The 12965-nt window shown below is 40.3% G+C and overlaps 1 protein-coding gene across 1 annotated transcript in view; it reads right to left on the bottom strand.

Moving 5' to 3' along the window:
• The window catches only part of CUNH18orf63 (chromosome unknown C18orf63 homolog), a 38931-nt gene extending 32143 nt beyond the window's left edge, over positions 1-6788 (bottom strand). The window contains exons 1-5 of the mRNA XM_027403756.2: positions 6655-6788; positions 5519-5597; positions 4242-4298; positions 880-991; positions 317-358 (exon numbers count right to left, since the gene is read on the bottom strand). Coding sequence (XP_027259557.2) covers positions 317-358; positions 880-991; positions 4242-4298; positions 5519-5597; positions 6655-6788 — 424 coding nt within the window. The remainder of the gene's footprint in view (positions 1-316; positions 359-879; positions 992-4241; positions 4299-5518; positions 5598-6654) is intronic.
• Between the last annotated feature and the right edge of the window lie 6177 nt (positions 6789-12965).

The following is a 12965-nucleotide window of genomic DNA, read 5'->3' as shown; positions in this document are numbered from 1 at the left end:
ATAAACTTTGACATAAGTAATACAATTTTTAGATAATATGATTTTGGAAAATATATTAAAATACTTGCAGAATTAAACATCTTCATAATCATTTTCTTATGTAGAGAATATTAAAGTACACCTTTCTTCCCAATTAAGTGAATCTTTTTCTCAAGTAGGTAAATACATATTTTTAATGAGAAGTAACTTTCTAGGTGAATTCTGATTGTAATTATATCTTATGGTAACCATCAAGATTGTAACAATCTGACATTAGTTTTTAAAGAACTGTTAGTAATATTAATGCTTTGTCTATTGTTTTATGTGTTTTACTTACCAACAGCACTTTGCTTTCCCATATGAGAAAGAAAATCTCTTCCTTAAAAAATTCACAGAATATACCACATTATTATAATTCAGAAATAATCATTATTAACAAACATAACCATTTGCAGTGCTATGAAAACTATAAAACAAACATCAAATGACAGCTCTTAGAAAAATATAATCTCTCAAAAAGTATCTGTTCCCTGAAAAGGACCAAAATACCCAATTCTTCCTTCAAAAATTTAATCTCTTGCTATAAAATACTTAGAAAACCATCAGACTTTAGCAGTAATTCAAGATGGCCCATTGGGCCCAACAATACTGACAATCTGTGTTTATTATTTATCAAATCTTTCATAACATACTTATTCTTAAGTCCCAAGTGGTATAATAATAAAAACATTTTAAAGCAGCATCAACAGGCCTCTGTATGTTATCCCCATGTAAGGAGATGACAGTGGTGTTATTGTGGGCTTGTCTGAGAATGTGTAGAGTTGGAGCTAAGAACAGATTACACATAGAATCAATCTATGTGTAGTTCAGACAGTCCAAATGACTGGCAAACGAAGTCACCTTGTACCAAGAGATGACCTGTTCTATTCCAGGCTGGAGCAAGTCGAGCAGTGAGTGAATATGAAAGGCAGTTTTGAAGAATGACAGGAATTACTCTTTGTGGAGCCTCCATCTAAAACAGAAAGAAAAGTTGGGCAAATTAAGAGAAATTGCTACACATCAATAAACTATCTGCAGTCCCAGATCAACATCCAATAAACTATGCAATTCTGGATCAAAATTGTCGTTGTTCCTGTAACTAGGCTAAAGAATTAAAAGAGATACTCATTTTGAAGCTACCACTGTGGCAATGCTATTTCCCAAAACTTCCTGCTTATGCTTAAGCCTAAACTGTACTTCGTCAGTTTAGGCTTAAGCATACCTAAACAGAATACTTCCATGTATTCTGCTCCACACAGAGGAACTCAAGCAAGAATATCACGGTTTGTTCATTTTGTTCCCTGTAGTTTTTCATTAGAAATGGCTAAATACAAAATCACACATGCAACCAAATACATATCTATGTATATAGAGTTAATCTTTAATATTAGGGCTTTCATTGCTGACTCCCAAGTAATTGGAATTGGATTTATTTCTCCCACTTGAAGTCTTTAAAAACAAAAAGAAAACTGGGCAAGTTATTTGCAACAGTGGTTCATGAAATACTAGCCATTATGGAATGAAGAAGTATTATTCTCTATAGAGGAATAGCCAACAAGAAGATCCCGGGGAAACCACAGAGCCTATCTTGTTGACTTTGCTTTTATAGAGGATAACTTTTTCCAGGTTTATTGGTAAAAGAAGGGTTTCAGGCTGTGGTAATGGAAGAGGCAATCTATAAAGAGGGGTGTTGCCAGAATATGGCCATGAAAAAAACAATCTGGAGAGAGTCTGTTAGTCTTTGTGAACTGAAGAGATAGAGTTGAAAGTCTGCAGAAAGCCAAAGAAGCTAGAAAGTGCTTGAGGACAACACTACAGAGAACAGACTGCAGACCAGCAGATTCCTTGTGTTTTCTGCTGAGTAAGGACTGGCACACACATGTGAGGAAACTGCTGAGGGTCAGAATGAAAACCCAGTTTTTTTTTTGCTATATAGGCATTCAATATAATTCAGAAAAATCTGTAAGAAAGACAGGCAGAAAAGTGAGAGCCAAAAATTGTTTCCCAGTATTAATTGCTGGGGATTCCACGATTATAGGAAGAGATTTTGCTACCTTGGCACAAGCAAACAGAAAACAAGAATGTAGTATATCTATCATTATCAGCCAATGAGACCCACTTGACATTTATAGGATACTAAATACTATAATAAGATCAGAATTCATATTCTTGTTAAGATGAAGGAACATTTACTAAATCTATAGTAGTTTATACTCTGGACACTAAAAACTCAATATATTTTTAAAAATTAGAGCTTTAGAACATCTTTCTATATAATAATTGAATGAGGCAGCAGCAAATAGATCCCTGGGAAACCCTCATTTGGAAACCACACAGCCTATTTGTAGCAGTGTTAGGAAGCATTGAAACTGAAAAGTTAAAGGAGACAACTACTTAAAGAACATGTACAACACTGTTCTAGAAAGGAAAGAAGTTCTTAACTCAGTGACAACAGTCATCATTTTAAGAAACTAAAAGAAGCAGGATAAAACAAAACCAAATTAGGTAGAGGAAAATACTATAGACCAAGGGGAGAGGAGGATCAATGAAATAAAAAGTGGTAAAACAATAGAGAAAAACCAATGAAACCAAATCCCCCTCCTTAATCCTATCAATGATTGTCAACTATCTAGCCAGACTGATCAGAGAGTAAGAAAAAGAAGAGAAGAAAATCAGAAAGACCACAGAAATCAGAAAGGAGACATTGCTTCATCCTTAATCCTATCAATGATTGTCCACTATCTAGCAGACTGATCAGAGAGTAAGAAAAAGAAGAGAAGAAAAAAAAAACACAAATCAGAAAGGAGACGTTGCTTCAGATTTACAATAGATGAAATAAGAGAACAGCAAAGCAACTTTATCAAAACAAATGTGAGAGTTTAAATGCAAAGGACAAAATCTTTGAAGTAACTTAATAGCTCTACCTGTTAAAATAAAACCATTCTTTAACTTTTTCAAGATCTAAGTTCTAGAGAGCCCTATGGGTGAGTTTCATAAAACCTTTATGGAAGAAATAAGAAAATCAGACATGACTTCTTCCAAAAACTATTTTTTAAGGGAGGGGATATTTATTTCTTACTATTCCTGATGATAGGAATCTTAACAAATCCATAGTTAATTGTCTAATTGATTGGCTTGAGAAGTGCCAAAAGGATGAGTAAAACACACTTTCTGGTGTGTCTGGGGATTTCCAGAAGAGGACTGCCTAGGGGATAGGACCCACTCTGAATGTGGCAGTACCATCCCCACAGGCTGGAGCTGAGGCCAGGTTGAAAAAGAAGAAAGCCTGAGAGTGCAGAGTTCTCTCTCTCTCTCTCTCTCTCTCTCTCTCTCTCTCTCTCTCTCTCTCTCTCTCTCTCTCTCTCTCTCCTCTCTCTTTCTCTCCTCCCCCCCCCCCCCCCGACCTGGGTGACATAGGTGAGCTGCTTTTCTCATCTATACCTTCCCACCACAATGTGCTTACTCTCTGGAGCCTGATGTACTGCCCACACCCCACACCAAGTTTCTCCCTGTAAAGAAGCTCACCATTAGTAGAATATAGTCTATAATTTTGTTTCTCTATATATTAGCTATATAGTTGTGGCAATAATCCCATCTCTCAGGATTCTTTTCTTTCCCATGTAAAAATGGAGAAGAACCATTAATTCCTCTCTCTGTGTCCTTAAATAATTGTTTAGAAAAATCTTGAGGTCTTTTCCCATTTATAACAAAAACTTGTGAGAAAGACACTTCAAATTTTGTTTGTTGACTGTGCTGGTTAGGTTTTGGTTATTCATTTATTTTTGGCAACTCTACACAAACTAGGGTCATCTGGAAAGAGGGAACCTCAACTGAGAAAATGCCTCCATCAGATTGTCCTCTAGGCTAGTCTGTAAGTCATTTTTTAAAATTTAGTGATTGATGTGGGAGGGCCAAGGCGAGTATGGGTGCTGTAACCCCTTGGCAGGTAGTCAAGCAAGTGGAGTGAGCCATGTTGCAGGCCTGTATGCAGACCTCCTCCATGGTCATGGTCTGTGCTTCAGTTCCTGCCTTGGATGCCTGCCCTGAATTCCTTTGATGATGCACTGTGATATGGGAGTATAAACAAAATAAATACTTTTCTCTCCTAAGTTGCTTTTTGGTCATGGTGTTTTATCACAGGAACAGAAAACACACTAGGACACGAGTAAAAGAAGTAGAATATTCAACCAATGTAACACCTATTTATTATTCTGAACACATACCTTAGCTTCATATTTTTCAATATAGGCATTAAGTCTCCCAGATTTAAAAAATGGTATCTGTAACAGAAAGTCCACATTACATTTGTAAAAAGGAATTAACATAGATATGTAATAATACATTGCTGTACATTAATATTTTAAGCAAGATACAACAGAGGGTGCAGATTTTGGCTATCATTCTATATTGTATAGGTAAAGTTACCTGATATAGACATGATCTCCAAGCCACGTAAAAGAAAAGCCAAATAAATTTCATATAAGTATTTGACACCTTTTAAATATATAGATATACTTAGATATGAATATGGAAAATGGACCTAAATAGAAGTTTAAATTCCAAAGGCTTCAACCTACTAATGACAGAAATGTAAGTATTAGCAGCCTAGTAGAAATTATTTTTCTAAACAGGCATGGTATCAAACTGTCATCTAAATAGTTACATCTATGCCAATAGATTATGCAGTAGAGAAGCTTCTTATGCAGTAGATGTGATTAACACAGAGACTCACAGCTAGTCTGTGTGTGGAGAATGAACGGATATGAGCTTCTCAGCCCTAAATGGGAAAACTATATCATACTCCCACCCCCTCTTCCCCCGCAAGCCTCATGGGACATCATGGAGGAAAGGACAGACAGAAAGACTGTATGAGCCAGAGGTCAGGGAGGACTGCTGTGTAATAGTTTCTTCAGTAGCTACTGAGGGTTGATGGCAACTAGCGAAGGGAGAATCTGTTTTCTTCAGGGGCATGGTCCCTGTTAGGATGACCATTGTAGGAGATAGCCCTATCACCATGCATGTGTGCTCTAATTAGAGTCAGTGGATTATTTTTTAAGAAAGAGGATATGAAGTTGGGAGGAGGAAGGGGGTGTGTATGGAAAGATTTGGAGGGTGAAAAGTAGAGGTAGAATGTGACTCAACTAAATTGTATGCATATATGAAATTCTCAAAGAATAATGAAAATGTTGACTCACTGAGAAACTTAAATATAACTAAAATATTAATAAAAGGCATTGGAGCCCATGCTATCTTACACATTGTACCATAACATACATGTTCTGTTCATTAGTGGTCTTTATTTCAGCATTTATATCAGATAGAGCTAAATATTAACTTAGAATCGCAAGGTAGATTTAAATGTCGGGCACATCAAAGTTAATGGGATATCCGTTCAAACTAAAATATGGGGTGGTTAGTCCTCATAAACCATCTTTAACTTCTGCTATCACACTTGCATTGGTGTTTATCAATATCACTCCCAATAATCAGAAATACTAACCGACATCACTACCCAAATTTGGCTTAATATTCCAGGCACAGGCGCTGTAAGAATATCTTCATGAAGAAGTAGCAACTGCCTGTGGAGAAGGAACACATTATTTTCAAACTGAACTTGTCTACCATCTATACTTGTATGTTACTGAATTATTTAGGAGCTTATTCTAATGTCTCACTTTTCTGCTTATTTAGTTATTTTTCAAAGGGGACAGAGGTAATTTGTAATAAGTATAATTAAATTACACCCAAACCACAAGGGTACAGATTTCCTGATGCACTTGGGGATTTAAGACGGAGTACACTCCCAGGCTGTCCTCCCCATTTCCATCTGTAGCACTGTGTTGTTTTGCAACCATCTTGCTATATAGTTCGGGATACCTCTAACTTGAGATCCTTGTTCCTCAGCCTCCAGACTGCTGGCATTAGGGACATTCACCGTTACATCCAGCTTGCTCCTAGTAACCTTACAGGTTTTATTCTTCTCCAGGGTAGTTATTTAAATATATAATATTGTCTCCAGTCCTTCTATGGGTACCTCAAAGAATTAAAGGAACTAATCAAGTGATTGCTTAATAATCAGGCTTCAGATTATCTTGGATCAAGAATTGCAAGATAATTCTTAGAGAAACATTCTCCATTATCATGTTTTGACATCAAAGTTTAGAATTTTATTAATCTTTTGGTATCTTTAAGTACCTTGTAAAGAGTATATAGTAAAATGTATTATTTACTGTATTTTTGGAGAGTCTGATTTAATTCATGAGTTAAGTCTTCTAGAGAATTAAAATTTTGTATTTTATGTGCGTTGGCGTTTTGCCTGCAAGTGTGTCTGTGTGAGGATGTCAGCCCCTGGAACTGGAGTCACAGACAGTTGTGAGCTTCATGTAGGTACTGGGAATTGAACCCTGGTCCTCTGGAAGACCATCTAGTGCTTTCAAGCACTGAGCCATCTCTCCAGCCCTGAAAAGTCAAAATTTTTAAAGCACGCAAGAGGACACAAATATAACAACTCAATGGTGAGATATTTATCTCAAGTATTTTAGATCTCTTTATAACCGTAATCTAACATACCCTTCTACAACAGCTATAATGGGATTTTTTAAAGTTAAAAGCATAGTTAGAAGACACATGTTTTACCTGCACATCTTTATCTGTGTACTCCTAATCTCTGTTTCTGCCACTTTGCTACTCAGTTTTATCTGGACAGCACAGAGTCTGTGTAAATCTGGAAGAATGATAAAGAACAGGGACGGATGCCTGGACTCATTCATATTCTCTTGTTGACTATGTGTTTCAGCAACCAGACCTTCAGAAACAAATAGCTGTAAAAGGCAGATAAACAGTTTCAGCCGTAAGGTTTCAATACTAACTCAGCAGATTCAATTCAATATCATGTTAGAATAAGAAAATAAAAACAAGTTAGTAAACTTTAGCCACAAAATCATCACCATTTCACCTTCATGGGTTTCTAAATCACTTGTGTTTAGACAAGTATTATTAAGATACTCTTCTGCGATTATCCAGTTAGAATGTAGTTCCATGCTTTTTAAACTATACCCAAAGAGTTATACACCTATTAATGGAATAAATTTCATCACCTCTCCCAAGATTCCAAATCTCCAGTTTTACAACACAAATTGAATGGCTAATTTAAGTACAAATAATAAGCCTAATTTATTAAATGCCAAAGTCTGTTCTAGGTACTTGCTATATATCTGCCATATTGTGTTTAATAATTTCATTCTACAGATCCTGGCTATCCTTATATTTTTGTTTTCAGAAAAACAAAATCTTTCCTCTCACATAATTTAAAAATAAAAACATGTAGCCAAGACTTCCACTACTTCAGATTCTCTGTACGAACCACTTCAAGGTTAAAGAATGCATTATTTTTTTTATTTTACATAAACGAAAATCTGTAATTGTAACTGTTAAGTAGTTTTAATTTTCAAGAAATTACTCGGCTTTTAAACTTCTACTTGGGGGCACATTTTAAAACTGCTAATTCACATGCCACCTTTGAAGTATGCATCTCACATCACAGAAAACTGGAATGTAAATGTAGAGCAGGTGGGCAATGCCAAGTACTCTAAGGTGCACAAATACACCAACGGCAGGTGACCCGGACTCTGGAATGTAACCTTAACCAAACCCATCTTCTCTCTTCAGAAGAAACCACTAGCCCCAGAGTCCACATGCGGGTAGACTTTAGTCTGGTCACATGAATCAAATTCCTCTGGCTGCCATCTGAGGAGTGCTGGCCACGCGTGACCTTTGGCTTAAACAAAACCAGCTTCCTTAAACCACCGTGTTTGGAATGCTTCAACAACTGAGACACATGCACAAAAAACAAACAAACAAACAAACAAACAAACAAAAAAAACAGAATCGTAACCCTTTCCTGGCCCTGAAGTTATCCCGACGCAAATCAGCACCCTCTCGTTAACCAGGGCCTTCAGCGTGGTCCTTTCCCAGGGCGCCATGAGGGCCTCACTGAGGATGCGGCGGCTCTTCTGACCTCCTCCGGAATCGAAGCCTCCCTCCCACAGCCTCCTCTCTTACCTCAGTCTGCGAGACTCCGTGCTCCCCTCAGCACCATTCACGGGTCCCCGCGATGCCCTGCGCGCCCTCCAGCCTCGAGCTCTCCTGGGACCGGGCTCCTGTCAACTCGCACGCTCGAACTCCCAGCAGGCCTTGCGCGCACGCACGTGCTCGGGTCTGGCGTCTCTCCCAGCAGGCCCTGCGCGCTCCGCTCCTAGGAAGTCCCATGATCCCTTGCGCTCCGCCCTCTGGTCAGGTCTGGTGCTCCCAGCTCCTGCGCCCCGCGCGGGCCTTTCGCATTGCGGTCGGACCCCGGTCGCCTCGCCCTCCTCTCAGCCCAGGCAGCACCCCACATCCCCGCCAGGCCCAGCGGAGGGAGGGCTCTTGCCAAGGCTCACACCGGGTCTGGAGCCCCCAAAGGCCCTGTGCTCCTCAGGGCTTCGTCAAGGCTCATTCCTTGTCCTTAGCATGTCCTCTGTGGACGGCATGCCACAGAGCCTTGCTTTCTACCCAGACAGCTTCCGTGCTTAGGGAGCAGTCTTCAGCGTGGTCGTCTGAGTCAACACGCCCGGAGTTGTTGGTCCCACCCTGCAACACATGCAGGCATGCTGTGTGTTCTGTCACCACCCCAGCACGACCCTATGGGCTTTCCCTGACAAAACCAGAGTTTGCTCAGCGCCTCGCACAGCTCACTGAAATACCCAAATGAGGGTGGTTCCCGGGTCAGCCCACACACTTGGCTGAGATGAGTGAAAAGTAGACTTGTTGGGTTGCAGGTAACGTTTCTGCTTCGATTCTCTTCACTCTATGCATCTCCCAGAGCTCCTTTGTAACGATGAAGCCCCACCACTGTAAGGTCTTAAAAAGTTTGAAAGATGCTCCTCTTGCTCAAATGACAGATAGTTACTGAGCCCTTTTCAGCTGCTTTTCCAGGCGCTTGATGATGGAGCATTAAGCAAACAGTATTTTCTACCACAGCAGAACTTACTCGGAGTAGGAAAAGTTAATAATTCCAAAGTGAACTTATTCTTGTCCGACCCACAGAAAACGGTAATTGGGAAGTAATGAGAGCCCTGTCATGTCTTTTCGCTAAGTTCTTTTGCAAGATTTGGGAGAGCTTTCTCCTTGCAGTTATTCAGATGTCTGTGACAAAGTTCACCTTTAATATTCTTCAGAACTGCAGCACTTCGTACAAGATGTGCTTGTTAGGTCCCCATCAGTGAGTTCACCCTAACTGCTGACTAAGGACTCCCACACTAATGAATTTTGTGTACAAGTAGCTCTCATGAAGTCCTTTCCTTTTGCCATCAGATACTCCTTTTCCTCAAGCGTCTTAAATGTACTAATAGTTCATCATGGTGTTATAATTCTGAATGGAAAAAAAAAATGTGCCTCAGAAGACTTTAGTGTGGCCCTAAAATAAGTGATAGTTTTCTAAGCAAAGCCAAACAATGGATTGCCTAGAAAATTCCCTAACTTCTGGTCTGAGTGTCACCATCGCCTTTACTTCCTGGGACTGTCAAGGATCCTGAATGCTCTGCACAGTTAAGTATAGTATCTGTAATTCTCCTATTCATATTATTTTAATATTGTGCTTGCTTGTTACAAGGTTTTCTGTGACCACCATGGCCAGCAGAGTGACAAGACCACAGGTAAGAAGGCGGTTTGATTCAACATGACTCAATAGCTGGTATTCAAACTCCTGGAGTCTGACACCAACTGATTTATTTTAGGAATATTTAAGCACAGCATAATTTGGTGAAAACTTATTCTGATTAACTCAATTCCATGTTCACAACAGAGCATATACAAATCTCTTTTACTCTTTGTAAAGTCCATAAAAACAGCTTTTATAGATTGGCTGAGAAAAACGAGCTTACAATAAGGGTCTGGGGAACTATCCAGTGCCAGAAAAGCTCCAGCCATACAGATGGAGCAATTGTGAGAAGGCTAATAAACATATTTGCACCAGCCTTCTGTGTGCATAGTAGTTATAGCATTTATTCCTTTAAGAAACAACTCTGTGTGCTTAACATTCCAGGTTCCCTTAGTGCTTACCTATGAGCACAAAGACCTCAATGGCTCTATAGGTTATGCAGAAGACAAAAGAGTTGTAAAATCAATTTATCATTTAAACCTATAATTATTTGTTAATCTTACTGTCCTACTTGTACTTCAAGAAGAACACACAGGCAAATGTGCCCAAGATTGTTCTTAGGGTTTGAAAATGAAATGGTCATCGTGTGTGGTTGGTCCTCAGCTACCATGCAAACTTTAGTATTGTGAGCCTACCTAGAGGAAGTAGAACAGGTGGGGGACATTGTTATGTTTTTGAAGAAAAAGAGAAAAGAGCAAGATGAGACATGTTAACTAGTTTATTATAAGACCCGGCAGAGTAGGGAGACTAAGAGAGAAGAGGAACAGGGGTAATGGCTGACCGTCATGGCCAGTCGCCATGGAGAGGCAGAGAGAGCACGTAGGTGGGAGAAGCAGAGAGAGAGAGAGAGAGAGAGAGAGAGAGAGAGAGAGAGAGAGAGAAGTGAGCAGCAGGGAAGTTGGGACTTTTAAAGGGAAGACTGTGCATGTGCACTGAGGTTCTACACATGCCCAGAGTCCTCATGCGGGTGACGTGGTGGTGATGTAGCACATTTTCTTGTGCGTGCCCTGACTGTTGCCAGGGGGCGGGGCCTGTCCCTTAAAGAGGTAGAGCTGATCAGCATTAAAGCCTGAACTTTTCAGACATGATTTTGGAAGTTAGGCCTGGTCCCCTGCTGGGTCAGGCCTATATCAGTCCCACGATACAAGAGGCCATGTATTCTGGACTGATATCTTGGGGCTTCAATCGGAACCAGCCGAACAGCCTTGGGTCCGTCCCTGAGTGGGAGAGTGTGGATGAGAGAAAGCTATCCATCTTGTCATCTCAGGAGGGCCCTTAGTCCATGCTGGTGTCCACGGTTTATTCAAGCATCCTATTAAATAGCTTTCCAACAGTGGGGGTGATCGCAGAAGACATCTATTATTATGTATAAAGCTGGTATCAAATATTTCCTTTAATCCCAGAGACACCCCTAAAACTGCGTGTCCTCACTAGTCCCTCACTAGTCTCTAGGCACGTTCCACCAGCCCCCATGATGGGTGTGTGTCCACCTAGGGGCCTAGGTCTATTGTTACACAAACTAGGAGACATTCTCCACAGTGGCCAGGTCATCCAGAGGTAATCAGCCAGCATCTGAAAGACAATGGCAGATTCGAGCTCCTGGAATCAAGCTGAGGTTTGCACCCACAAATATCATATTCAGTATTTGGACCGTGCCTGTCCCCAGCCCTTTCCTCTATGTCTGATGCCTCTCACGAGCTGACTAACCTCTGCCACTCACTCCCATGCTATGATGTTTGGTCCAAGTGCATGGGGCCAAGTGATCATGGACTGACCTCTCTGAAACTGTGAGCTAAGCAATTTTCCTTAAGTATTTGGTTGTTTGGCTGCAAGTATGCAAAATTAACTAATATAAATGAATTTATAGCAGGATGTTCTGCATATAATTAGCTTGTAATTGTTTGAAGTTACAGTGATAAATGGCTCTATTTCACCAATGAACTCCAGATGTGTTTTTAAAAAGTTGTTTATTTTTGAGATTTTAATTTAATTACAATGTTTCTCCCCTCCCTCTAAACTCTTTGGTATACCTATTTCTGCTGTCCTTCAAACTCATGACTAATTTTTCCATTGATTGTTATTAGGAACAGATATAGCTAAATATAACCTGCTTAGTGCATATGTTATTTGTATGTGTGTTTTCGGGCATGACCATTTGGGATTTGACAACCAATCAGTGTGCTCTTCCCTAGCAAAGACCACATCTCCAGATACTTTTATTAGCCGGGTAGACAGATATGATCGATTTGTACTCCATTCCTCATTCGACATCTGAAAGAATCTCAGTAACGATGTTAGTGTTTATCAAGTCATAGGATAAAACCACTTCAAACTGAAGGGACCAGCTCCCCATTTCGGCAGCCATAACAGCTGAACAGGTGCTTGCCTGACCTTGCCTTGGTCACTAGGAGGTCAAATGCCTGCCTCATGGCAAGGAACCAATCAGAAGTTAGCTGGTGGCGCTATGCTTTACGGCTCTGGGTGTGCTTTACAGACAAGTGCACAGCAATGACACACAGAGCATAGTAACCACCCTGGGAGGGCCTATGGGCCATAACAACCAGTTGACCAATCAACACAGGGCAAGCCCTCCAAGCCTGGAGGCCTGAGCCTGTGCGGACCCTTAGACACTCCCCTTACGATGCCCTATAAGATCTCTATGCAGACACTTCGAGCTGTCTTTCCTAGCCATCTGCCATGGCGGGTGGATGAAAGACCCGAGCTAACATGGGGTTAGCTCGTTAAACAACTACAATAAAGCCTCATGCAGTTTGCATCAAGCTTTCGCCTCTGCCTGGTGATTGGAGTGGCCAAGGTCCTGGGCTGAGATCCTGGGGGCCTGAGCCTCCGGAGGTCTTACAAAACCATAGAAAGATGGATAATTACTTAGATTTAACTAAATATGCACAAGAGACAGAGACATATTTCTAGAAAGGAAAAGCATTAACATGATACTCAAAAGACACAAATATAATGCAGATTTCCTATGTTCATATTTAAATTGGAGCCTGTGGTGATATATTATTTATGATTTATTAAAGTTTGCCTGAGGATTCAGAAAGCAAAGTCAGCCTCAAGCTACAGAGATCAGGCAGTGGTGGTACTGGTACACACCTTTAATCCCAGGACTCAGTAGACAAAGGAAGGTGGATCTCTGTGAGTTCAAGGCCACCTAGGGCTACACGAGATTGAATCAGTTTAAAAAAGTAACAGAGCTCACACCTTTAATCCCAGCACTAGAGAGATATAA

Source organism: Cricetulus griseus, chromosome 2 (genome assembly GCF_003668045.3).
Source record: "Cricetulus griseus strain 17A/GY chromosome 2, alternate assembly CriGri-PICRH-1.0, whole genome shotgun sequence".
Taxonomy (NCBI): Eukaryota; Metazoa; Chordata; class Mammalia; order Rodentia; family Cricetidae; genus Cricetulus; species Cricetulus griseus.
Note: the sequence above shows the minus strand (reverse complement) of the source record. Positions and strands in the feature narration are given on the sequence as shown.